The 27,996-nt window shown below is 39.8% G+C and overlaps 1 protein-coding gene across 2 annotated transcripts; it reads right to left on the bottom strand.

The window, feature by feature from the left end:
• Positions 1–9: 9 nt before the first annotated feature.
• Positions 10–26,813, bottom strand: aig1 (androgen-induced 1 (H. sapiens)). 2 transcript variants are annotated; one of them, XM_060883125.1, is made up of 6 exons: positions 26,673–26,813; positions 20,876–21,031; positions 13,807–13,908; positions 3,962–4,077; positions 1,808–1,971; positions 10–407 (listed from the first exon to the last, which is right to left on the bottom strand). In XM_060883125.1, exons 1-6 carry the CDS (start codon positions 26,811–26,813, stop codon positions 373–375), a joined length of 714 nt encoding a protein of 237 aa, XP_060739108.1. In that variant the 3' UTR covers positions 10–372. The 2 variants fall into 2 exon arrangements, with proteins under 2 accessions (XP_060739108.1, XP_060739109.1); XM_060883126.1 differs by lacking the exons at positions 10–407; positions 1,808–1,971 and adding an exon at positions 3,722–3,854.
• Between the last annotated feature and the right edge of the window lie 1,183 nt (positions 26,814–27,996).

Raw genomic sequence — 27,996 nt, 5'->3', positions numbered from 1 at the left:
CCTATAACCCTGGAGTTATGGATTATATTTAATAATAATAATAATAATAATAATAATAATAATAAAGTTGTAATAATGGGCTAAACATGTACAAATACAGGAATTGTGATTAATACATCGGATTCAATACACATGATTAATACAGAAAGGTACAGAGATTTTCTGCGTCCGGTTATCCCACGGTCACTCGTGTAGAAGAGCTGTGCTTTTGTTAAAGTGAGATCTGAAGATCTGAAGAGAAGATCTGGACTAGAAGAATACAAGCAAGGTGTGAGTCTAACAACATCCTTTTCCATGTGTCAGTTTACTGCTCAGTCCAAACAACGAGAGCTGGGAACGTTCACCACTTCCAAAATCTCACTGCCGCTGGATTCAGTCGCTTTTATCCTTATTTGACTCTAAAGCACCTGGAGGGAAGAAATTAAAGATTTGTTTGTAATGATAGATTTTTTAGCTGCTGGTGTAAAATTCTCACACACATATAAATCACTGTTCCTGACATGGGTTAGATTTATCATTGGAGTTGGAGTTACATCATGAATCATTTCAGACTGACTGACATAGTGGATCTATGGCACCATTTGGCCTTCTCCAAACAGCTGACAGACAGGAAGGTCAGATATGAGTCATTTGGACACATTTCCGTTACTTGTAAACGCAATTAGCTTTTCACAGAGGCACGAGATGATGTTTTATAACATATTATAATACGTTTCCAGTTAGTTAATCTAACAAATTCTGGTGTTATCCATTAAAGAAAACAAATTTTTTGTAACTAATTGGCAATAAACCTTCTATTTATTTGAATGTTTGTTTGCTAGTCAATCAGTTTACGCTCAGCTACTGCAGCAGTCATTAAGTCTTCCATTAGCATTGGGTATGAAGCGCCTACCGTAGTCTAAACAGGAAGTGAAGTAGCTAGAAGAATACTGAAGAATTCTGTAGAGTGTATAGGTCCAGGTTTTACACTGGGTGAATTATGGGTCAGTGTCAATCAGGTGGGAGGCCAAGAAGACTTCACCATCTGCTGTTATAAGACTGCTCACACTCCCATCTGTTTCTGACACCCACTACGCTCTGTGCTCCTCAGCTCAATAATGCTAATAGCACAGGATCGTGTGTGTGTGTATGTGTGTGTGTGTGTGTGTGTGTGGGTTTGGAGAAGTTCTCCTCTTATGTGTGACAGACCATAAGGAAAGTTCATCTATTTTCCAGAAATCATCACACTGAACATTGCACACATACCATACACTCTTAGTAAAGGTCTTTAGAAACCCTGGGGTTCTGCACTGGGCCAGTAGAACCTTTTCCCATAAAAGGTTCTGTGTAGAACCGTTGGAGAGTGATGGAGTTTTATCGCTATGGAGATAACGGTGTGAGATGTTTTGAAATGAGGTGTTTATAAATGACGTATTTTAGAAAAGATGAAAGAATAAAATTGGGAAAATTCTAAATGAAAAAATGAAACATTCAGTGACGTGACATACGGCTAAGTACGGTGACACATACTCAGAATTCGTTCTCTGCACTTAACCCATCCAAAGTGCACACACACAGCAGTGAACACACACACCGTGAACACATACCCGGAGCAGTGGGCAGCCATTTATGCTGCGGCACCCTGGGAGCAGTTGGGGGGGGGTTCGGTGCCTTGCTCAAGGGCACCTCAGTCGTGTTATTGCCACCCCGAGACTTGAACCCACAACCTTAGGGTTAGGAGTCAAACTCTCTAACCATTACGCCACGACTTCCCCAGTTAGAGAGAGTTCAAGTTTCGCTTTACACACACACAAACACACACACTTACTCTGTGAGGAATCCCAGATGTAGGTGTTGAGGATCTCCCCCATGATGTAGTAGAGACTGGTGAGAGCTGTGAGGCAGGAGAAGAACACGACTCTGGCCAGTGTGTCAATGTGCTCTAACAGAGGGTACACCCAGACCCCCGTCACATTATACACCCAACACATCCTCCAGAGAGAGAGAGGGGGAGAGAGAGAGAGAGAGAGAGAGAGAGAGAGAGAGAGAGAAGAAACTGTTACACTACATGTCATACATACTTGTAGCCTCACATCAGTTTCTATGCTCTTGTCTGTCTGATCTTCTGTCTGTCCTGTCTTTCTGCCAGTCTGTCTCTCCTCCTGTCTGTCTGTCTGTCTGTCTGATCTCCTGTCTGTCTGTCCTGTCTCTTCTGTCTGTCTTACCTCCTGTTTGTCTGATCTTCCATCTGTCTGTATGTCATCTGTCTGTCCGTCCTCTTATCTGTCTGTCCTTCTATCTGTCTTTTCTTCTGTCTGTCTGTCTGAACTTCTGTCTGTCTCTCGTTCTGTTTGGCTGTCCTGTCTCTCTGTCTGTCTTACCTCCTGTCTGTCTGATCTCCTGTCAGGCTGTCCTTGTTCGTTTCATACGTCTGTCTGTTCTCCTATCTGTCTGGCCTTCTGTCTGTCTCTCCTCCCTCCCTTCCTCCTGTCTGTCTGTCTGTCTGTCTGTCTGTCTGTCTGACTTGCCATATGAAAGGCTGCAGAAAAAAGTCATTGGAATGTCAATGTATCTACCAGGAGCATCTCAGCATCTCAGACAGTGCTGCTATTGTTTCTAGAAAGAAGCTCTTACTCAGAGCTGTGTGAATGGATTCATCTGCTCAAACCTTTAAGATGAAAACAAGAGATAAAGTCAACTCCAGGATTCCTGGCGCGCTACAGGAAAATGAGCTAAAAGCAAACGACCGCCCAGAATGCCTGTTTTTGTAACTTTAAAGTGTGTGTGTAAGGGGGAAGTCGATTTCAGCAACGATTCATGTTATACAATTGCTCATTGAATAATAAATTCTCCACCAGTCTGTGTTCAGCGTAACAGACTTCTGTAGGAACGAGTCCTCATTAACACAAACTCAAACTCTTTCCATGTTTTATTCTACGACATAAAACTCTTCAGTTAAAATCCCACTCGTAATTTTTTTTAAAACTTTTACCTACCTTAAAAAGGCAGTTTGATGTGAACAAATAACTAAACATGACTACAGAGGATGTCGAGGATATTAAAGGTCATCACACCGAACAGGTAACTCATCTACTACAGTCTGGTGGTGTTCATCCTCACACTCTGGTCAGTTCACACATTTCATTAATTCATTCAGATTCATCAGAGCAGAGCGGATCCTGATTATTAAAGTGGTGCTAAAGTCATGTGACTCTGTGTGCGGTAGTTTATTTATAATCTTTAGAACTTTAGCTTTTTGCTTCAGCAGGAGGTTGGTTTTATGAGACAAGCTGCTGCAAATAAACTGGGAAATTCCGACTGGGAGAACAGGCAGGGCAGCAAAGCAATCACATTTGTGTTATTAGTAAACTTATTCACCGTGGATTTAATTTAAAGGCATCATTACTGCATGTATTATTTATAATCAAGTCAGTAAATATATTGTAAAAGGACAATATTTCATAAATCAAGTCGTAACAGTTAAAACGAGGGATGTTGAGGACGTTATTGTGTCTAGCGTTCTCAGTGATCATCTTCAAGAGTGTTGATAGTTACATCTGTGTGTCATTTGGTAAGTGGTGTGTATTTTCACAGGACATGCTGAGAATACGAAGCTAAATAATCCATCCCTAAGGAGCGGAACTCCAATGAGCTCAGCGTCGAGCCCCAGTGCATTACGGTATACGGACATGAGAGATTGTTCTTCTACCTCAAACCTGGATATCCTCTGTTGATTAAACTTTCTTTTGAAACATGACCGGACCTTGTAGTTGTTGCCACACATTCGGTTCCTGCCTCAATACGAGCAGAAGGCTGTAATTTCCGGATCATTCTGGCTCACCTTAACCCTTGCTTTTCCAGAAGGTCACATTGTTCTAAAAAAAAAAAAACACCCTGAATATATAAGAGACTGAGAGTACTGACACTCCACACCTCCACAGGTGTGATGATGAGCACAGTGATAGTCAGTGAAGATATTTACCACAGAATGTATCCCACACAGAAGCTGCACACAGCCAGGAGGCCACACGCTCTGCTGGGATAGAGATGATGTGTGGTTCTCATCTCGATGATGATGAAAGGAAGCACCGTCGTATGCTGCGTAGGAGAGAAAGACACGGGACGTGAAATAATACGCCGTTCCTCTCCTCCACCTTCATGTCACATTCAGTTCCTAAAATATCTGCATCCTCCAACACCTCGCTTACTGTTCCTGATCTGCCTGAACATTCCCAGAGATGGATGATGGATAAAATTCCCATTTCATTCAATTAAACCTCCCTCCCTCCCTCCTTCCTTCCTTCCTTCCTTCCTTCCTTCCTTCTTGCACTAGCAACACACCGCTCTAATGGCTGCATTCATGACTCACTTTCCTCAAAAGACCAGCTGTTTTTTTTGTCATTAACAACCATTAGTCAAGTCTTGACAACATTATATATAACAAGTCCTGACAAACATCTACATGATAAACTGGAAAAGACAGAACAGGCAAATGAGAGCTGTTGTTATTCTCCTAAAACACTGATTAATAACCGTACTTCCAACAGCACCGGCCTTTATTTTTTCACCTCTGGGAAAAAGAGTTAAAGCACATGTAGTGTACAGGTTGCAGATAAAACAGTCACTGATTCTAGTGAGATTATTATATGCATGAGAAGTAAATATTAATATCATATTGAGGTGAAAATCACCTGTTCTGTAGTGAAACCTCATTTGATCTGTTTACATCATGCTCGCCGATAAGCCGCAGAATACTCTGAGATCTCGGACATGAGACCCTGATTTAGATGTCGCCACTTGCTTTCTCATACTTCTGCCTGTCTTAAACTGCTGAGAGGATTATCTGGCCCCAGAGCACGGTGGAATCTGGAGTGTACGTATGAAGGCTGGCCAGCAGAAAGCTCCTGGAGGGGATCGCGTGTCAGGGAGAGTGCTCCCAAGGTCACAGCTTATATTTCTCCAACTGGCCTCCTCGACTGTCCCTGACACACTACCAGCTGACAGAAGAGCTCACATGACACCGCGGCTCATCTGCCCCCCGTCAGCACTGAAATCCCTGCTAAATACCTCCGGGTGGGTCAGCGCCGGGGTGAGGTTACGTGTTGCGTGCATGTAGAAGTGTGATTGGAATTGTGCAGCTTGTTGCGTCTGAGCGTTAGACATATAATGTATTTATTTATGTTTAAAAAGCAACAAAGCTTCAGACTTCAGCACACTCCTGTTGCCATGTTTTATCCAAATGTCCACCGTACTTTTTACTGACATCTAAAATGATTATTTTTTGCATATTTCTGCAGAAGAAATCAAAAAATGAATTCCCAGAGCCGCTGCTTCATTCATCCATACGCTCGAATGTTTTAAAAATAATGCGAAATCTGTAGGATGCTTTTTTCTTCAATCTTAAATAATCCTACTCCATCATAAAAGTTGTTATAATGAACTTCAATGTTACACACATAAACGAAAACATTTTGACTTGCAGCAAGACCGTGAATGTGTCCAAGCTTTACATTTGAGTCTTGTGTTACAATTGAATCTTGTGTCCGGACCATATTATTGGTATTATTCAACATTTACTTGACTGTTTTTTGTTGTAAACTCTAGGTTAAAATAACAGCCTCTTGATTTGGGAAAGACATTATTTTATATTATATTATATTATAAAGACAATATTTTTTTATATTATTATTTTTGTGTTGTATAGTTTGTCCAGGGCACAGAGATCACGTTAATAAACAAACAACTAAATCTTGCTATAGACTCCACCCACTTCAGCTTTAAATCTGAACAGAAAAACAGAGGATATTTGAAGCCTTAAAGAGTTTCAGATATAGCGAATGGCATCGTTTTCCACTCCTCCAGATATGATGTGCTGCTTCATTTGAGCTCTCGTCTTAGTTAAAAGTGGCATCTCTCTTTCTCTGACCACCAGGCAGAGACGTTCTTGCGGTTTTAGCTTCGCACACCAGGCCAGTCTGTGGAAAATTCCATCCTACAAAACAGCATAACGTATCCAGAAGACCTTTAAGTATAAGAAGAACAGGCACATGTTTACATGGTTTCACTTCGAACAATAATGACAAAGCAAAAATCTCGGCTGTAGTCCAAGACGTATTAGCCGTTCTGAAGAAAACACATGCTTTAAATGTTATGGAAAAAAACACAAGTCCCTTATTGGCTTGGCTGATGTTGAGGGTTGGAGGTTATTTTGGTGTTCACACATTCATTGTGTGTTGTATCAGTGAGCACTCGCAGGAGCTTTAACATTTTAGTAGAAATGTTTCCACATGCAGAGTGAAAGAAAGAAATGTTCCCAGGAGTCCAGAACTCCGAGTGTGAGAGCAAACGATTTCACAGCTCTTCTGAGTCAAGACCTTTTTGTTAGCTTTTGAATTAAAAGTCATGTATCATCTTTCATCAGGCCAAGATAAGTAAATATTTGTGCAGTTATTAAGGATGAGCCTGTGAACCAGCGTGATTTAACGATGGGGTTTGGCTGGACTGAACTATCTGAAAAACTTCTCCAGACTCAGCAGGCCACTTGAATCACTGTGATACTGTTCACTGCCAGGCTCTGAAAGGAAAGCAGTGAAATAGAAGTATAATTGAAAAACAGACCTGCAATTATTGATCTTTTTTAAGTACTCACATAAAAAAAAAAAAAACAAAGGAAATAGCTAAGCTAAGAGCCAACAAAAAAAAAGAAAAGGATTTTTCCCTGAGAGGAATCAATATCATTGAACATCCTCAGGTTTTTTTTTCCCTGTTTTTTTTTCTTGCCCTGCCGTGGTTGTTGGAGGCATGAATTTTTTTCCGATCTGCTGACTAAATCTGTCTCCTGCCCCCCCTCCTAAAAACACATCTGTTTCCTCTGATCCGTACACAACAGTGCCAGGCTGAATCACACTTTCTGTCAGCTGGTTCTCCATCAGTTCCTCCACTACTGAGAGCTGAAACGCTGACTTCACACGTGAACTCTTTGCTGTCACGATCAGAAGGTCAGCCAGAGAACCGTTCTGTTCAAGCTGCTGTACTGCAGCACTGAATTCGTGGTTTGTTAATCTGTCCTGTTAATTAGCAGCATGTCACATCACTGTCTTCTTCTTCTACCTTCGGCTTTTCCCGTTAGGGGCCGCCACAGCGAATCATCTGTTTCCACCTAACTCTATCCTCTGCATCTTCTACTGGAATGTCCTCATTTAACACATCCATATACAGTATCTCCTCTTCGACCTTCCTCTTGACCTCTTACCTGCAGCTCCATCTCCAACATCCTTCTACCAATATAACCATCTCCCTCCTCTGTACATGTCCAAACCATCTCAATCTATCCTCTCTGACCTTGTCCCCAAAACAGCCAACCTGAGCCGTCCCTCTGATGTGCTCGTTCCTAATCCTGTCCGTCCTCGTCACTCCTAAAGACAACCTCAACATCCTCATCTCTGCTACCTCCATCTCCGCCTCATGTCTTTTCCTCACTGCTACAATCTCTAACCCATACAGCATAGTTGGTCTCACCATTGTCTTGTACACCTTTCCTTCTCTTCTGTCACACAACACTCCTGACAGCAAATCTTCATTATCTTCATCATCCTGGCTCAGCGTCTCTGTCCTGAATCTATAAACCTGCACAAAGCCAATTTCTATTGCTCAATTTAATCTTAACTCAATACGTCTTTAGTTTTCCTCCAAAATCTCTGTCCTATTCAACAGACAAAAAGCCACGTAGAGACCCTGGTATGACTTCGACATCTAGAACTTTATATTCCATGTGTTATGTTCATATATCCTGATTTCGATCCTGTTAGAAGTAACGTGACGCACAAAATATTCATAGAAATGTTCATATTCGGATTTAAATGTAGAAAGTGGGCATGGTCGAGTATCGTGTCATAACGTTAATCACCTTCTAAACCAGGCATGCTGTGGAACTTTCTGGAAAGCTTTTTATCTTCTAGCTGATGTGACCAAGTGAGAAGAGTACAGTGGGGAAATAAATGGATAAATAACGATAACAATAATGTCGTTAATAACAGTTGTGTGCTTCTCCGAGATTATGGCTGATGTTCGTTCTTCTTGACGTGTGCACACACTCAAGTGTTTCCGCCAGATCAACACTTCCTGATGATTAACTAACATTAGTTACCCTGTTAATGAGTGTGGAAACAGGAAAAAACGCACTAATTGTACTGTAGGTAAGGGTGTCATTTGTTTTCTTCCCCCAGGTAAGCGTCAGACATTTCCTGTTTAATTGACATCAGAATGTCTTCTGTCAAGAGGATTAGTAACGTAAGTTCTGATTCACTTATCAGGCTAATAATAAATAGTGTAAAGTTAAAAATGAATGGACTCAAATTGTTCTGTGGTTCTGGTGTCTTACTCCTGAAGAACAAACAATAATCACATTTCATTTAGTTTTGAGTTAACAAACTTTTATTAATCAACTTTTTGGTATTTATTGCATTGGTCTTAAATTGTTTCTTCAGATCATTCCTGAAGTTTGCTTTGATCACATGACTTACTGTGTGTGTGTGTGTGTGTGTGTGTGAATCTGATCTCCTGACCTACACAAACATTTTCCTGGTAGTCTCCTAAGAGGAAGAAGACGATCTCCTCCACTGACAGAATGCTGCTGCTATCACTTTCCAGCAGGACATGAGCTCGAGGCACGACGGAGCTACAGAGTGTGTAGCCAGATTAATGTTGTGCTACATGTTTCAGCCAAAATATCTCTCCATCACATTAGGAGCTGCATAATTACCTAAAAATAGGTCAGTGGATTTGATTTATAGCGCTTGTATAATAGTTTTTCAGCTCAGAGACGGAAAGTGAGCGCTGTATAATGTTGTTTTGTGCAGTATGTCCATGTGAGCGGCTGGTGTCGTGCCAGCAACAACAAGGAGCTGCCATCTGTCAGGCGAGAGCTTCAGAGAGACGACCAGTTGCCATGCAAAACGATCCTAACACTGACAGACCAGGATTGAAAAAAACAAAAGACGTATTTAAACGAATACGGGGCAGCACGGCTAGCACGACAGCTAAACGTGAAATGTATTAACGTTAACAAAACAAAAGGCTAGCGTTCTTGTAGGATCTCTTTACATTTACATTTATTCGTTTAGCAGAAGCATCTTTTAGAAAGCGTAGCTTTAGCAGCAAACAAAGCAAGCAATGAATGCTAGTTTGCACACTTTAGCATGATCTAGCTGCCTCTATAAAGTGCTGTAATTCAGAGGGTACATTTTATACACCAGATTAGATCACAGATGAATTCCCTAAGGCACAAGTGACAAAAATATTATTTTAGACACTATATAGTAAATAGCAGATATCAGTGGTCGTGAGGGGGCACGGTGGCTTAGTGGTTAGCACGTTCGCCTCACACCTTCAGGGTTGGGGGTTCGATTCCTGCCTCCGCCTTGTGTGTGTGGAGTTTGCATGTTCTCCCCGTGCCTCGGGGGTTTCCTCCGGGTACTCCGGTTTCCTCCCCCGGTCCAAAGACATGCATGGTAGGTTGATTGGCATCTCTGGAAAATAGTCCGTAGTGTGTGATTGTGTGAGTGAATGAGAGTGTGTGTGTGCCCTGCGATGGGTTGGCACTCCGTACAGGGTGTATCCTGCCTTGATGCCCGATGACGCCTGAGATAGGCACAGGCTCCCCGTGACCCGAGGTAGTTCGGATAAGCGGTAGAAAATGAGCGAGTGAGTGAGAGTGGTTGTGATTAGTCTTGTGATATTAAACTCCTTAATCACTACGACATACTGTTGAGACTGATGAAATCCTTCTCACGGTTAAACTCTCACAGAGATTAATAAGTTTAGGATTTAAGGAGTCTGTATCTGTAACATCCGACTGCAGGCTGCGTTTGGTCCTGTTGCTGAACTTTAACCTCTCTTCCTGAGGTGAGCAATACATAACTTCTAAATAGTGTTAAAGTCTGGAGTTATGAATACAGATGTGTGTAAAAAAAACTGTCATATTTAAGGTCGTACGCATAATTGTGCTGAATCCTGGCTATGGTTAGAACAGAAAGGTCTTTAGTCTTTATTGTGGAAGGAATAACTTTATTTATAACATTACTCTATTCTCTATATTTTAGAGAGATTAATCCCAGGGATTGATCCGTGTTCATGATGGACTGTGAGGGTGTATAGAATAACTGATAGATCAACCCAACAGGAGTTCTTTTTCAGTTTGGTCAAGATTAAGTTTCAGATAATGAGAAGAAATGCCATAAAGGCAGTCTGATATTTTCTGGAAATGTGGGATGGAGGAAAAGAGAAGTAATGAGATCTGAGCAGGGAACACAGCGATTTGCTGTAAATGTAGAGCGAGAGTGAACTGAGGAACACAGAGAAAGCAGAGGCTGTGATGTAATGAAAGTAAAGCTACTGTATGTGCTGCGATTCAGGCCACAACTCCGGGATTGTGCGTATGAGGATCTGCTGATTCGGTGTCAAAGGTAGCGGATGGGTCAGCTACGATAAGGTCACCATCCTGTTCGATATCTGTTCATTTAAGGTCATTTTAGTCTTGTTTAGTTTCAGTTCTATGAGTTTCCTAAATTAGACATGATACTAATCCCTATTTGAAACGTGGTGCATTTTGCATTTAGACCACTTTGGAGAAGTGAGAACAGGGAGGTCTTCATGGTCTCCACAGAGCTATTTCACTTCTCACACGGCTCCTCACAACTGTAACGTCGAGTTGCTTACTCCTGTGAGTCTAAGCACACTACTAATCACAGCAGGAGTGTACAGTTAGAGACAATTTTCTGAAGCGCATCCTATTCAGATTGGCCTGCAGGCACAGCTTTTTCCACTCTAAACAACAGCCCGCAACGTCCAACGGAAGGATCTGTAAAGGAATGCCAAAAAAACTGTTTGGAGGTATTTAAGAGTAGCTCTGTGAAGGTGATTTAGTGTGTGAACTGTTCTTTACTGGCACATGGAAAAGGATGTAGATCACCACAGGCACAGAGGACGCTATTAGGTTGTTATGTAGCAGAACTTCTTACAGAAATCCTCCAGTGTTTGGTTACACAAAGCACTCGTGTCCAAATCGTTCCATCTATAGAAGTGTGTGTGATCTAGAATTCCAGTCAGTTAATCAGTTACTCAACTCTACAAAAAAAAAAAAAAGGATGGAAATGGAGCCACTTAATTAGCTAAGCTTCAACCCGTTCACCTGATAAGATGAATAAATAGCTTAGGAAGTAATCAATATCAAATTCGACTCTGGGAAAAGGATAAATAGGTGAACTGTGGGCTGCTGAGAGTCTAAAAGAGCTCCATAAATAGTTGATGGCATGGAGGTCTGCTCCGGTGGAAAGGCTACTGCAGCGTATCACCTTTGTCTTCTCTCTTTCCGGTTCACTGCACAAGAATGGCCTGATGTAGATATAGCGGTTGTTTACCTTAGCTAATTAGTCATAAAGGACCAGTATACACAATGATCTCTATTCCAGCCCCACATCAGTTAAAGCTCCTGTGAACTAACCTGGTGAATTAAACATGACGGTGGTTCGGTACAGTCTCGCCAAGAGCAGATTCAATTGCTAATGAGAATAAAAAAGTTAAAAGTTCATATTAAAGGTGTCATTTTTGACAAGTTGAGTGAAGTGAAGATCTAAGAAGGTGTTTTTAAACCCCATCGTTGTGTAGAACATTCACTCAGGACTTCTTCTATCTGGACAAACACACACTTCTTTAAACAAAGATTCTTTTAATGCCTCAAAGTTCCAACAGATATGCATTGCTTAGTCAAAGTTCACTATGATGAGCAACTCCAGCATTCAACAAATACATGAACTCTCCATGTAAGTACGACACATCCACAGATAGGGGGCGCTCTTTCACTACTATACTTGACTTGGTACCAGGTTCAGAAAGGAGGCACCAGCTATTGTTCTTCAACAACAGGAGCTCCAAGACATTCTGTACTTCTGTCTCTTGTCCGATCTGACTGTCAGTTTGGATGGACAGAGAAGTGAGGACATCTCAGCACCCTTTCAGGCCTGTCACTAGGAGATGGCTCATGGTTCTCCTGACTCAGCGTGGTGATAGGATCATCAGGAGAGGACGGCTCACGTCCATCACCAACCACTTTAAATCGACCACTTGTAATTTTGCTCAACAGAAATATTTTCTATCACTGATCATCCATCATGTGTGGAGTCTCTGATCTCATGTTAAATACTTCTACATGTCATTCTCCTGTTCCACACGGCAGGAGGAGTGGTTACATCAGACGGCTTATTCATCTTCATCATCTCAGCTGAAGAAAAGAGATTTTTCTTTCTCTGTCTGTCTCTCTCTCTCCCCCTTTTTACACACACCCTCCTCGTTTTCTTTCTCCTTCTCTGTCACAACACCTCGTTCTTCTTCCCTCTGTCTGTCCCTTCTTCAGGATGAGGTTTTTTTGAGGACTAAACCTTATAACCTTATTTGTTATAATTCTTCTTTTTTTTCCAATAAGGTGAAACTGACAGTTTTTTTTAACTTTCTGGAAGTTTATCATTGAAATGTTAAAACCAAAAGTAAACACTCTATGAGTTTATTATTATTTACTTTTACTAATTATTACTGATCTAATTACTTACTGAATAATGACAATTCCCATGAAGCACCAACTGCACTGATGGTACGTATGATTAATTCCTGTATACTCAGACTGATCTGTAAAGTTTAACATGATGCCTCCAGACCATTTCACAGTTCGCTCCTTGATACACTTCCCAAATCCTCCATTACTATTCAAGCAAAAGATTTCAAATCTATGAGTCATTCTAGCGCTTCCTGTCTCCAGAACATGACAACAGTTTTTAATCAACACCTTGCAATCGTTCCTCTGAAGCTCAGACTGGTTTCTATCCTTGGCTGTGAGGTGTAAAGCGTTCCTAATTGCTCTGCTGTAGGTAAGCAGATTTACCTCAGTGAGAAACATACTGACAGAATTGTGAAGGCGAATGGTGTCTTTAACGGCAGATACAGGCTTCACGCTAACACTAACAGTCTGGACACTGTTTCCTCCTCTGAGCAGCGAGAAGCTGAGGACTGTTGCTGTGGAAGCGAGGATAAACAAACAAACGAGGTACCATGGAATGCGGCAAAATATTTACAATGGTGTAATGGTGTAATCCCACAAACCTCACATGCTCAAGCTGGAGAAACAAGGCCATTTTGCATAGCACAAATCGTTCCCAGTCTCAGAGGATTTTAAAAACCTGTTGTAGTTTAAACACTGATAGCTTTAGATACTCGTTTCTGTATCCGAGCTGTAGAGAGAAATCAGTCTGAGACAATATGCTCTTCTGAAGTGTTTCATCTGCGCAGTTTACAAGCAAACTTCAATGTCTGTCCCGACCACATGGTCTGATCGTCCATGTCTATTAAATAAAACATACTGTCTGAGCTTTACATTATGTAATTACCAGAGACACCAGAGACACACTCCCTGAATTCTGGGAAAATCTACTATTGGATAAGTTCAGAAACGAGAATCAATTCATTTTGAAGCACATTTCCATTTGTTCGCTGCATCTGTTTAAAATTCTTGACTCTGATTCATAATGACTGGTTCCATCATGTTGGTGGAACAAAACTGATCACATTTATCACACTGTTATGAACTCTGTTTGTAGGACTTTTTTCTACCTGATTATAATCGACTTCAACACCTAAACATTCTTACATCTAACGCTAAGGCTTTTAAAGAACAAAATGCTCAGAAGAGACTGGAAATTCTAAACTCATTTAACATATTTTTCTTTAGTTTCTGTTTAGTTTTAGTGTTTTGTGTGTCTTAGTGTTCAGTGTAATACTCACCATTCCATGGTTTAGCCACTGAGGTATGAAATTATCTAGGAGTCTCGGGTACACCAGATCTCTGTCATAGAGATACAGGCTCCAGAACATGGTCACCACAAACTGAAACACAAAGCCATTCATGAGAAAATCACATATATATATATAAATTATTTATTAATTAATAATTTCTATATAACCGTCAGATTCTTGCAGTTTTCATTAAGAATGTCTCAGTGCCCTCGGTTACTATAGAAAGTCGGCTACTATGGAATAATACATCATACCATTTAGGCTTGGTATTAGGACTGAAGTGTAGAAAGATTTTAAGAGTTAAAATCAAAGTAGATTTACAGATTTTTTTTTTCCTCAAAGCAGCTTTACAGACATATAGAAACAGAATAAAAAATGTAAAGTTAAAAATTAAGCTACTATTTATCTCTAAAATGTATCCCTAATGATCAAGCCTGAGGTGACGGTGGTGGTATGTGGTAGCCTAGTGGTTAAGGTGTTGGGCTACCAGAAGGTTGTTAGTTCGATTCCTACGTCCACCAAAAGCTGGCACTGCTGGGCCCCTGAGCAAGGCCCTTAACCCTCAATTGCTCAGTTGTATAAAAATGAGATAAAATGTAAGTTGGTCTGGATAAGGCATCTGCTAAATGCTGTAAATGTAAATGAGTAAAAACTCCCTGAGATGATATTAGGAAGAAACCGTGAGAGGAACCAGACTCAGAAGGGAACCTCGTCCACATTTGGTTGACACTGGACAGGAAATAATGTCAACGTAAATAATGTCCTTTCTACAACAGTTTGTAGTTGAATGGAATTGTGTAACCAAGAGATCCTAAGGAACTAACAGGTCAGTAGCATTTCTGGGTTCAATACAGACTTAACACTTGTTCCTTCCATGTTCTCAATGAGCAACTGTCAGGGGAAGAATGTGGAAATACTTGAAGTTTAAGTGCAAAGTATGACATCATAGTAATCAAACCCTTGAATCAAAGGTTCAGGCAGGTGAGAGATTAGTGGACAAAAACAACCGCTAAGTTTAAATCAAACAGAACCGATTAAACTTTAAAGCACTTCAATATAATGACTTGATCCTGAATCAAGCCAAACACACAAACACACACACAACGGATAAATTGAGCCAAGTCACAGAGGGAAGAATAAGAATTAAACAATAAATGTGATACATAAAATTCTAAACTGGAAACTGGAACATATCCTCATCCTAGTCAGAGTAAAAATAAGGCAAAGGTGCAAGAGATGATGATGTCCTGGGTCTGGTGGGAAATGTTACCATGACAGTTATCGTATTATAACCATTGAAAAAAGGAGTTTTCCTCATACATTTTCAGCCTTAAAGTTTCATTTCTCTTTTTGGTTTATTTAATCTGCAATGGTTGAGCTGGCACCCTGTCCATCATGTCCTCCGCCTGGTGCCCCAAGTCTCCTTGGATAAGCTCCTGGTTCAGAAAACCTAAAAACTAAACCAAGTTCACTTTGTTACAGGTGCCACAATTATAAAGTGGCTTTAAACCCTGTTGGGGATTAGTATGTCAGCATGTTAAAAAGTGCCTTAGGGTGATTGGCCTTAGGGTCTGTTTTTGGCTTTGTAAGAAGGTATAGGTTCAACTGCATTCTGGATCATTTGTAAGGGTTGAATGGCTGCTGAGGAAGAGATGCCAAAAGCAAGAGTAACTGCCAAGAGTTTCTGTAGTCCAGTCTCAAGATACAAGCAACAAGCATGTGAGAGTCCTCTGTGGACAAGAAGGTTCAGATCCTTCTGATACTGTACAGAGAAATCTGCCTGACTGAGTCTGGTTAGATCAGAGTTAAGGAGGATAGATGGAGTTCTAGAACTTCATATAGATTTGTTGTGTCAGATGATGTGGTCTGAGAGGTGTGCATGGAAATCACCAGATCCTGACTTGGAGATTCATCTCCAGGGATAAACAGCAGCTCAAACTCGCTGAGATTTGGTCTGACAGACCTGCTGATATCTGTGCAGAGACATGATCAGTTTAGAATACTTCTACTCTTAAGCCTGAAGAATTTTCTGTAAATTAATCTTATTCTTAGGTCTAAGTATTTTTACTCTAAGGGCTTTATATACACTGACCCAGATCTCTACATGCTGACAGAAAACTTTTTTAAAACAAAACTTTAAAACAAACTCATTACTACTGCACACCTTTGGTCATGTGAGCAAGAAAATCCCTGCTCGCTCTCCTTCCTCTATCATTCCTCTGATCCCTGTGGTTTTAACTGTTCCCAAACTCCATCTTTTGCTTTAACAAACCTCAGTGAAGGATGTGACAGGATCCTGTTGGGTCATTTCAGTTTCCAGGAAAAATCTGGTGATGGCTAAATAAACAGAGTTGGAAGGACAGGTTTTGGTGAATATGGGTAATTGATGTGGTTTCTTTCAGTAATTCAACAGTGGCTGCCTTCCTGAGGTGTGGACATCCAGTCAGGTGGGTTATTTGGATTTTCCTCATGTGTAAATACCCTTCACTTTACCGCGGCCCTTTACAAAAAACACACAGGGCTCGATGAAGCTGTGCTGCTCACCCAATAAGGCCAAATACCTCCAAACCTGCTGAAATAACCCACTCTGTCCATATGTACAGTACATGCACTATTTTTCCAAAGTGTTTGGACACATCCTTGTTCAACCTGCTTCTTCTACGTTTATTACAAAACGTTTGGATATTATTAGAAAGTCTGCCAAACATCTGCTGCCTGTTCTGGAAATGTTTTCCACCACACACTGGAACGTGACTCCACAGAGTCTGACAACGTCCATCACATGTGTCTGAACATGTGCAGGCAGAAATATACAGAACTAAAGCATGAGGAAAATAATTCATACTAGAACTAAAGAAAAGATGGAATTGAGAAAACAACAGACAGAACCAAGAAGAGAAGGAAAGAAGGCTCAGACTTGACTGGGAAGATAAAACCTTACAAAGACACACACTCACACACACACAAGGTAAGGTTTAAATAAGAAGACTAATCAGGAAATAAAATTAAAACATATGGAAACAATGGAAAATCCAACTAAAGACAAAACAAGAGGTGGAGTCAAGACCAGAAAGAGATAACAAGCAGTAAAAGTAAGAGGGACACAGCATGAGAGGATGAACCACGTGACACGGACGTTAATGGAATCAGATGTTGGATAATATGATGGATTTTTAAGCCGTAGTCAAAGTAACTAAGCTCTTCGTCCTGTTCTGCCAAAGATTTTAACAGTCTGCACTTTTAAACACTTTATTAAATAGCTAAATTCACTGAAGAGATAAAGTTCTGAGATGCAGCATACACACATACAACAGATAAAACAATATAATTTTATTATCAGGTCAAGTCCACCTGCATTATAGCTTTTATAAATAGATGGTGTATCTTTAATATACTTTTGAATTAATATAATTATATCGGGTCATCTGAAAGCCTGTTTGAAATCGTAAGCAAATAAAACACACTTTTAACCATGTCGACAAAGTGATCTTTCAGATTATCTAAGCACATTTATTTAACATTTCTGGCGAGTGGATAAAAGAGTCATACATCTCTGTCCCAGAAGCATGAAGCTGCCACAGGTTGTAAATGACCCATAAACCTTTGAACCTTGTAATCTGTGTTTCCCCACATTAGCAACAAACTAATGATGAACATGGACTAAAATGAGTCTCGTGCCAAGTTCTGAGGCTAAGGATTAGTGCCAATAGTTTCATTGTGAGTTTTTTGTTAGGTGATGTGACAGAAAGGTGAGTTATCTGCCAGACCGTGTCATTGCTGTTTCTGCATGTGGCACACTCCATTGTTATGAACATTTCTGAGCTGTGTTGACTTGTGTTTCCTTGTTCCTTAGTTCTCATATTTCTAGTTAGACTTTCCAGTTTTGACTCATGCCTACTTCCTTGTTTATGGTTAAGGATTAGCCTCCTTGTGTTGCGTGTTCGGTCTGTCTGCGATCAGATCTCTGACTAGAATCCAGACCATGATTCATGGATTCATCTGAATGAAACAATCGCTTCACACGCTTGCATTCTACCTGCATTATTCACCTTACATTACGTTATGTTACAAACTTGACCAGAGCATCATTGCAGGTGCTTCGATCGGTTTGATCTTGATTTTCCCCTGGCCAATTTCTACTGTGAAAATATCAGACACTTTCTATAATGAGTAAAATTGTCTAGAATCTCTGATTTAACCAAAGCATCAGAGTGTTTTTTTTTTTTTTTTTGCTAGTCTCAAACATTTTCAGTATAATTATCAGATGTTCATCACTAACACTAATTTAATATTTTTCTCTCTTTATTACCCAGTCCTAACACCTTACCATGTCATCCAATGCAGCACTGATAGATTAGGCATTTGCAATGCAAATCAGAATCCAAATCATGTTTTACTGACACTGGAATATACATGAAATTTGACTTTCCTGATGATTTCCTAATGGGGGGTTACAAATATTAAACATTACAATAACATGACATAACACAAGGACAAAGATCAGTGTAAGGTAGTACACATGATTGCTTTGAAAGAACTACATTCTGCACAGAAAGAATTTCCACTGATTGAGATCCAGTGATTCAGTAATCTTATAGTGAGGCAATTAAGTGGTACTAAGTGTAACTGCATGAAGAAATAAGGTTGCCTGGTATCTGGGGGGTGATACACATTTATATGCATCTGATGGTGGAAGGAGTTCAATGATTTTACATGGTGGCCTGGCCTGGAAGTGAAAGTTCACCAATGACTTGTTCTTCTTGCTTCCTGGGGCTTTGGCAAACAAATCTTTCAAGAGGTTCTTTCCTATTAGCTTTTCAGGTGACAAAACCCTGCAGTCTGTTCAGCTCATTACTGGTGGTGATGGTCAGACTCAGTGGATGTTCCTGTGTGAAGCCGAACGTCCTCAGCTGGTTCAGGAAGTAGACTTTTGATCAGTATATTCAGTATAATTGTTACTTCACAATTACATTTACATTTATGGCATTTGGCAGACATCCTTATCCACAGCTACGTACAACAGTGCTTTAAAGGTTTTAGCGATGAATACATTAACACTGGTTCACTAGGTTACAGACTTAGGATACCATCAGCCTAAAACATAGAACAATCAGGGAATTAACGCTAGTTTAAGTGTTTTAGGAAGATAAGTTTAAGTGTCTTTTGAAGATAGCCAGAGACTCAGCTTTCGGACATCTGGGGGAAGTTCGTTCCACCACATCCATGCCAGAACAGAAAAGAGTCTTGCTGTAAATATACCTACCTCTTGCCCTGAGAGATGGTGGGACCAGTCGAGCAGCGCTGGTAGGGAGGGAGATGCAGTGTAAAGAGTGATAAGAGCTAGTTCAAGTTCTGAGAAGTCTCTATGGTCAGCACAATCTTGTCAAGAAAGGTGTGTGAGGCAGTGTAAGGACACTAAGGTACAAGAGTCTGGTGTACAGCCAAGCCAGCATGATTACATGAAACACTGAGTAAATAGGACACAAAAATAGGACCCTGGCAAATACGCTCCAAAGGTTTTGGAGAATGTTCTGTATTTTATGTTTTGATTTTCTGTCACCTACAAGAAGCTATACACAGTATATTTAACAACATCAACCAATCACATAGTAGCTTCTACAACAAACAAAGACACATGGCACAGGACATAAACAAAAACATTGGCCAAGCCATTATAACATCCACTCAATGCTCAAGAGGTACAGTATAAACGATCATTTTCTGCTCTTGTTGAGTAAGGACAGCTCCAAACTCAACAGCATCTGTCTGGACTTGGCCAGCAAAATCTTGCCTAGGCTGAGCATGTAACAAGACTAAAGTGCTTTCTTCAGTTCCAGGAATGCTCTTTAGCCTTCTTTTGTCCATTCTCAACCCATATTTGTTCTTTTTTGAAGATATTACGTGACTTAGGAAAGTGAGATGGTTTTTATGACTTTTTTGACGTTCAGGATCAGCTGGGCTGGACACAATTTCTGAAATACTGATTCGTAATGTTGGAGGTGCTGTTCCACACTCTATGAGACACCTATGCGCACCCTTAACTTTTCCAGCACCTGTTCCATCAGTCACTGACAGGATTATTAAGGCCAAAGAAAAGTTAAGGCATAAACGTTATAATAATACACAAAAACCCTGGTGTGGAGCGTGAACCATAGTGTCAGGCTGTTTCTCTATCTATTGGGAATAGTCTCCTGGCAGAAAAGCTTTCAGAAATGCTGTTTTAAACATGGACCATTTTTTTTATCTTGCTCTTGAGCATGCCTGACAACTTAGTGTTCTCATATTGCTCAAGTCATTACTGACATCATCATCATTATCAACATCTTAATGTGATTTTGATGGTTTGGACTCATCTAAGTACAGCTGCTCCAGCAGGCAGGAGACCTCTGTAATGTCACCACAGGGCTGCGTTAGGAAAATTGTGTAACAGAAGAATGAGTGTGAGTGTACATCTGTGAACACGTGCCAGTCGCTGCTCTATTTCTTCGAATCAGGCTGAAACTAATACTGTACAAACGTTTAACACAGCATACAAAGTGTGGACAACAAGCACAAGAAAGATAAGTGCCTTGCTATTTTACAAAAGTTAGTGAACAGAAAAGAGAGGATCACAGCCACAAAATTATCTCATACGAGCCACCACTACAGTATGTTATAATGTATCCTTGATATTGATGTCATGTGGACATTGGAGAAACAGCTAATACCTAATGTAAAGAAAAGGCAGTGGATGGCCCTTTGCCTACAATATACACAAATGTATGAAAGGAATCAAAAAGTAGCTTCACATTACAAGGTTTCACAATATAACCCAGGCTCAGGTCAAGCCAGGGACCCTGGAGCTGTGAGAGGCATCATTAGCATTTTATCACAATGCAAATCATTGTATAACTTTCACAATAAACATTCACTCACTCTGTATCAGTGTCATTTATCCACACCCATCTCTACCAGTACATTATTTGAATAAGATCATTATGTAACAGTAACCTTGAGGTATTGACCAGCATATGAATGACATGAACAAATACAAATGGATGGAGGTAAGGGTACTTACGACTCCTACAGGGAAGGCTAGCACGGCCATCATCCAGTCCCTAAGACCAATCAGCTTCCGGAGTTGCCTTTCCTGCTCCACGCTGGCCGTGCCCTTCATCAACAAGCTAGAAAGATCTGTCAGGACACACACTCCGAAGAACACAGCTTGGATAACCTGGAGTAATGGAGACAGAGAAGACTCATGCTAACAAAGCTTTTTTAGTTGACTTGTTGTAGAAACAGCATCTAAATCAGTGAGATGATCTTGAATAGCCCTTCGGTAATCTGCTGATCTCAGATGATGGAGATGTTCCATCATCATGTGGACTCCTCATGCCTCACATGTGAGAAAACCAATTCGTTTGATACACATATGATATATCTGCTACAGTTTTCAAGAAGTTGTATTAAGATTATTAAGTAAATAAAACACAACAAAGGCGTTCATTTAAGATTCATTTTACACAAAAATAAAATTGTACTTTTATTTTAAGATTGTACTTTTATTTTATTGTTAGTTTGATGTGTTTTATGATTATACTTTTTATGACTTGTATAATGATTTTTAACATGTAAAGCATTTTGGTCCATTGTTATGGTGTTGAAAGTGCTATACAAATAAATTTTCATTGATTGATTGATTGAAAAATGTCATTTTCTTCTGTAAGAAGAAAGTAAGTAAGTACCTGAGATAAGGAGTATTATGTCATACTGCCACAGAGACTAAGCTTATTTCTTACTCTAGCTAAGACAATAATAGCTGGACAATGTCTTATTTTCTGTTGAGAAGTGTAAGAATTTGCAGATTGTATGCACCCAGATTCCACTCCAAGAAGCTAAATAAATAAACTTGTTTAAATTGTTAGTATGGGAGCGGCAGCAGGACATCAATGACCGTCACTATACAAAGGGTGTACGTGACCGTGATTACCATTTAAAGTGACCATTTGGATGATAACTGTAACAATACAAAGCCAAGGTGTACGTGACCATGATTAACATTTAAAGACATCTGACTAGATCACAATGTCTGACCCAGCCATGTGGGAGACACTCAGCTCTTACGCTCAATACACATTCAATGCGAAACCCCATTTAATCTACAAAGAGGAAAAACAGTATAAAATGCTTGAGCAGGATTTGTCCTGTGTTCCTCTTGACTCCGATGAACCCAAAGTACTTCATGCATTTTGTCACTGCTACGTTGGGATAAACCTCTTCTTCATTAAGATCTTTGACCTCATTGTTTTATTTTCTTACATTTTATTTCTTACAGAAGTAACCGCTATAGCCACTAAAGTCTACATCAGCATGACTTGTTGAGCTTTATTAAGACAATGTGAAACTTACATACCAAGATACAAGAAGCAGAGAGTATGTATACAGTAAAGGTGCTGAGGTGCCAGAAAACAGAAGCGAGTGTCGTGTCTGTCTATTAATGACACACTGAAAAGTGGCCAGAAAAAATAAAAGAGAAAAGCAAGTTGTCTTTCGAAAGCCTTCTTCCTGGTCCTCATTTCTCAATACACCTACCTAATGAAGTATAGAAGTGCTACACAAAGATCCTCAATGATCATATGAGAGGAGTTCATATCCAAGGCCTCCAGTGACATCATGTGAAGTTCAGGCCGGAAAAGTGTGCTATCTTCCGATAGGGAATCAGGCTTCTATTGTACCTATTCAGGAATATAGTTAGGAACTTCTGGAATCATATGCTGTGTCCTTTCCCTTCACACTTCACACAGATGTACACAGACCAGGGCCTCAGAGTCATTCTCAACCAGCACCAAGATGGCAAGCACAGAGTTGTTATATACAGGTCAAGGACACCAACACCAGCTGACTGTACTGTAACTATTATTTGCACAGCGCTAAACTAGTTTCTGATGTTTACGTGGGTTGTGTAAGGGCTGTGAAAAGTTTAGAGATTATTTATACTGTGCTCAGTTTTCACCACATACATGGACAACAACCCAATAAGTGAGCAGACCTTCAGGTATGTGAAGATGGAGAAGCACTATGTTTCAGAACAATAGCTCTTATAGAAACACCTCAGTCATGTTACAAGGTGATTAAGCCCTGAATGTAAATCATGTGCTAATAGAGATCAGTATTTTTCCTGCTTCGTACTCGCTCTGTGAAAAGAGTAATAGACAGGATAGTTCAACACAGGGTTGCCAGATTTATTGTAATAATGTAAATTAAATGTAACCCAAAATGTAACTTTGCACACAAAATGGCAAAGTGTAAGTACAGTGTGTCTACAATATACAACACCAAGTCTGCTGTAAGATATCTGGCAAAGATCAGGAAAGGGAGAGCGGCATTGTGAGGCAGATGTCCGTACATCAGGAATAAGTGTGCAGTATTTGTTCCCTCAGGAAATCATGAAAATAAAGACCTGACTGTATGTTTCCAGGTCAGAAGAGTCTATTGTTGGATCACTCTAAACATTCACTAGACAATAGCTTATAACCTAAATGTGACATCCTCACAGTATATTTTTTGAGACAATATTCTCATAAATGTTGTCCTGTGATGCCAGTTTCTATAGTGATGAGCCAAACAAGAAGAAGAAGGGATCCCTAGCTAGAGGGAAGTTTACCTACAGGTATTTATTTGCCAACAGAAGCATTCAAGCCAATTTATTTATAATAAATTGTGTTTAATGAAATTGTTTTTTGGTCTATTTCCACTTTTGCAGCCCCTTTTAACTGCCATCTGGTATTACCATCAATAAGAATGATCTTGACCTAAAGAGTTTCATATTAATTCTGTCATTCTTGATAGGTGTTAAATACCCTGTCAGCATTCATTCATTCATTTTCTACTGCTTATACCTTGGGTCACGGGGAGCCTGTACACTCATTCACTCACGCAATCACACACTAGGGACAATTTTCCAGAAATGCCATTCAACCTACCATGCATGTCTTTGGACCGGGGGAGGAAACCGGAGTACCCGGAGGAAACCCCCGAGGCACGGGGAGAACATGCAAACTCCACACACACAAGGTGGAGGCGGGAATCGAACCCCGACCCTGGAGGTGTGAGGCGAACATGCTAACCACTAAGCCACCTTGCCCCCCCGCCGTCAGCATTTGACAAAAAAATATATATACAAACAATATATTGCATATAGACATTCGCTAACCTATCAGACAGCCCTCGCTTTCAGATTGTTGATGTCTTCTGACCAGACACTTGAGAGCAATATTTCATCTGTATCCCCTGTGGTACTACACTAATCTTCAACCTGTAAGGGAAGCATCTGCAATGATTATCCCTCTCTGATGTAAAGTACCTAGGATTGTACATAGAAAGATATCATAACAGGGATTCAAAAGCAAAGCCAAAATATCTCTCATGGCTGGATGCAGACCAATGTTTAATCCTGTCCTTTCCTGTGTTTTTAACCGTGAAAAGACCCAGATGTACATTTTAAGGTGTTTTGTCTAGTCGTGAACCTGAAAACACTTTTCAACTCATACCTGAAGCTTTAACTGGGATTAAATCCCATCAAACGTCATTTAAAATCTTTATGATTTATGGAGTTGACAGATTTGAAGGTTCTGTAGCAAATCCATGTTGTGTTCTGCTGTAAAAGGTTTTAACAGACCATCAGCTGGGAATTCTTAGCGTTTTCTATGGTATCGCCCATTTTGATGTATGCACAGTAGCTAGCTCATTATGCTGATATTATAACCGAAATGAGTGAACAAAGTGATGACATAAAGTAGAGCAGATAAACCTGGCTACATTTTATAACAAATTATTGACTGTATCATCTTAGCAAACTCTTGAAGTATGAAAATTGTGTGGAGTATACAGTATATGTTCATGATTTCAAGTACCTCACATTGATTACTTACTCTTTGACTCAAATTAAATATAATGTCAGCTAGCTAGCAAATAATAGGATTGCAACTGAGCATTTTACATATTCATTCATATCCAGGAGAACATGTTAACTAAAAAGCCTTCAATAGCACACAATGAGAGTAAATGCAAGCATGTTGTCCACATTTATATACAGTCATTTGGGTAGTAAAACCCAAAAACAGGTTGTTCTGAACTTGGCCTGGTTGTTGGTACCGGAAAGGGTGGTTTGAGAATTTCACAGATGCCTGAACTCCTGGGAATTTTAATGAATTTCATAGACAGCCTCTAAAGTTTACAAAGAATGATGAAAAATAAAAGACAAAAGACAACAGACAGACTGATTCTAGCTAACAGGAAGGACAGTGTAACTCAAATAGCCACCTTTCATTACATTATGTGTTTTAGAATGTTTTAGCTAAAGCATAGGTTGCATAATGCTACATTGAGCTACAATGCTAAAGCAAATCATTGCATTTTTTTATAGTGCAAGACCTCTATCTTAATAATTAAGTATTGAGAAAGCCTCTTTCTCTTGAGAAATAGATTAAAAGATTTTTTTTCCCTTTCTGTCTGCCTTGTTTATGTTCATGTCTGTTTTGCTAATTGCTAATCGCTGCCTCTCCACGTTGGCTAATACCTTTAGTTTCCGTTAACCTACTGTATAGCTGCTAGTCACACAGAGTGGTTTTTATTACATTTTTTTTACATTTTAGATTTATTATTTAGGACTAATGTAACATTCGAGCATGTTATTTTGTGTGTAATGTAAGTGACTAAAATGTTTTTTTAAACAAAACTTTGGACAATAACAAAACCCCGACCAATCTAAAACGCCGAGAAAATAATTTCATTATGAAGCCGTTTTACTTTACATTTACATCATTTAGCAGACACCCTTATCCAGAGTGACTTACATTTTTATTTCAGTTTATACAAGTGAGCGTTAAGGGCCTTTATCAGGGACCCAGCAGTGGCAGCTTGGTGGACCTGGGATTTGAACTCATGACCTTCTGATCAGTAGTTCAACCCAATAACCACTAGGCTACCACATCCCCACTTGTCAGACAGTGATGCTAATAGTGGACTAGATAATGTTTAGCCAATGTTAGTTATATGTGTTCAGATCAGATTGACCTGGACTTTAAAGACTGTTATTGTAGTGCATGTTGAAGGTCCTGATGACCTGGTGGTCAATCTGACTGGATGTCAAAAGTAAACAATCTAATGTTTCTATTCACTCTTTCATATCTCTAAAATTCTTTCTTTTAGTGTGAAAATGCTAAAAAAAAAAAAAAACAAAAAAAAAACATTTAAGACATTTAGACCAAATAGGCAATTTAGGAAAAGCATTTAAATAATAATAATAAAAAAATAGTTATATTAAAACTATTTAATAGTGTCCTAAGGGTGAGATATGTTGGCAAAGTCTAAAAAGGTCAAGTTTTCAACACGCAGTATAAAAAAAATCCCGACTTTATTACCGCCTCACGTGTCATTTCTATTAAATTCGTTCTACAACTGAATTAAAAAAAAAAAGCTGTTTATGTGGAAAACATGAGTCACGAGCTTGCAGGACAAAACAGCAGGCGCGCCAGCCTACGTTTACGCATGCGCAGACTGCTACCTGGCACGACCTACATCTGTTCTTAATGTAATTGTAACGCAAACGACCCCTGATATTGATCATTATTAGCAATATTGAGTAGTTTAATGTTTAAACCCTCTTTTCGGAGGTTTATTCCTGTCGATCAGCTTAAATGAATGAGTCTTGATGTCTTACTGCACTCTGATTCACAGCCCCCCAGGCCAGTGTATACAAGTCTACACTTACACACTGGGAATGCATCTGTTTTTTTGTTTTTGTTTTTGTTTTCCAGGGTTTGCATGTGTTGCGTGTCGAATAAATAAACATTTGGGTTTGGAGGAACACTTACCAAATCTATGAACGTCAGAAACTTCCAGCTACCTCCGTATGTCTGATGCGCGGGCATGTCTATGGCTTTGTAATTGCAGATGATGGAGAAGTAAGACAGGAGTATAGCTACTCTTAGGATTTGGGAAGGAATGAGCGCCATGTTTATTTCCCCGTTATGGTGCACGGCTGCTGTTACCTACCGCTGTTGTGTCGGTAAGGAGGAAGGTGGGGGAGGGAGAATGGAGGATAGAGCAGGGATGCTGTTGCTATAGTAACAGCTGAAGCGGCCATGCTTGGGTTTGCGCGATATTTGCCGAGATTTGAGTGATGACGACAAAAAAAAATAAAATAAATCAACCGAGGAAGACTTTATTGTGGAGTGCACTAAGTTGCTGGGCACAAGAGGCACAAAACATTAATGCATGTGCATATCATACACCTAATGATGTTTGTGATGTTTTGGTCTAAACAAGGTTTTTCTTATCAGCTCTTCTTATATGGCACGTTTTTTAACGCATAGTCGATGTTCCTTCTTCATTTCATCATGTGCGGATTCTCACTCTGGAGGCTGAAGGGTCAGGGTAGCTCACGGAGAGGTGTAACAGACTCAGAGGAAATGCCATGTACCCTGTTCTGTATTCATGACATCACAGATCCCAAAGACTGGAGAGTGTGGAGTGATGGACAGCAGAAAAAGAGCACATGCCCCTGACACCCTGAAAGCACAGACAGATTTCCTTGCTTGGCATTCAGGATTCAAAGCAGCAAACCCAAGAACAATGATTTTTCTGCTTTACCACTCAGAACCAATCCGAGGTCTAATTTTAAGGACTGTATTATTACTGCTTTCTAATTAGGGTTAATAATATATACTTTTGGGTCCTTGGCATTGTGCCATTTATTAGATTTTCTGTTTTGGGATAGGTGGAGTTTTTATAACATAGATGTATATCACAACCTGTACAAAGGTCCAGACTTAAAATTATTTACTTAATTTGAACTATTTAATTAATTTAAAGGCATAAAGATTATAAAATGTAGATATGTTACAGAGTTAAACATATCAGCAGGTATAAATTAATACAAATAGGAGCTTTAGAACCAGGACTTGGCTGTAGCTTATCTTTAATATGTTCACATGATCCAGTAATAGGGTTCAGATCTGGAACAGCAGGAGCACAACCTCAGAAAACCGCACCAAAATCCCTCAATACTTGAAATGCTAAAAAACACAATTATTACAATGTACACAGGCATGGCACAGATTATGAATAAACTAATAAGCCTTAATATTATATTTTTAATTCTATTTTTTTATTAAGGGGGCACGGTGGCTTAGTGGT

This window comes from Tachysurus vachellii, chromosome 12 (assembly GCF_030014155.1).
Source record: "Tachysurus vachellii isolate PV-2020 chromosome 12, HZAU_Pvac_v1, whole genome shotgun sequence".
NCBI lineage: Eukaryota > Metazoa > Chordata > Actinopteri > Siluriformes > Bagridae > Tachysurus > Tachysurus vachellii.
This window is presented reverse-complemented; position numbering and strand designations above follow the sequence as displayed.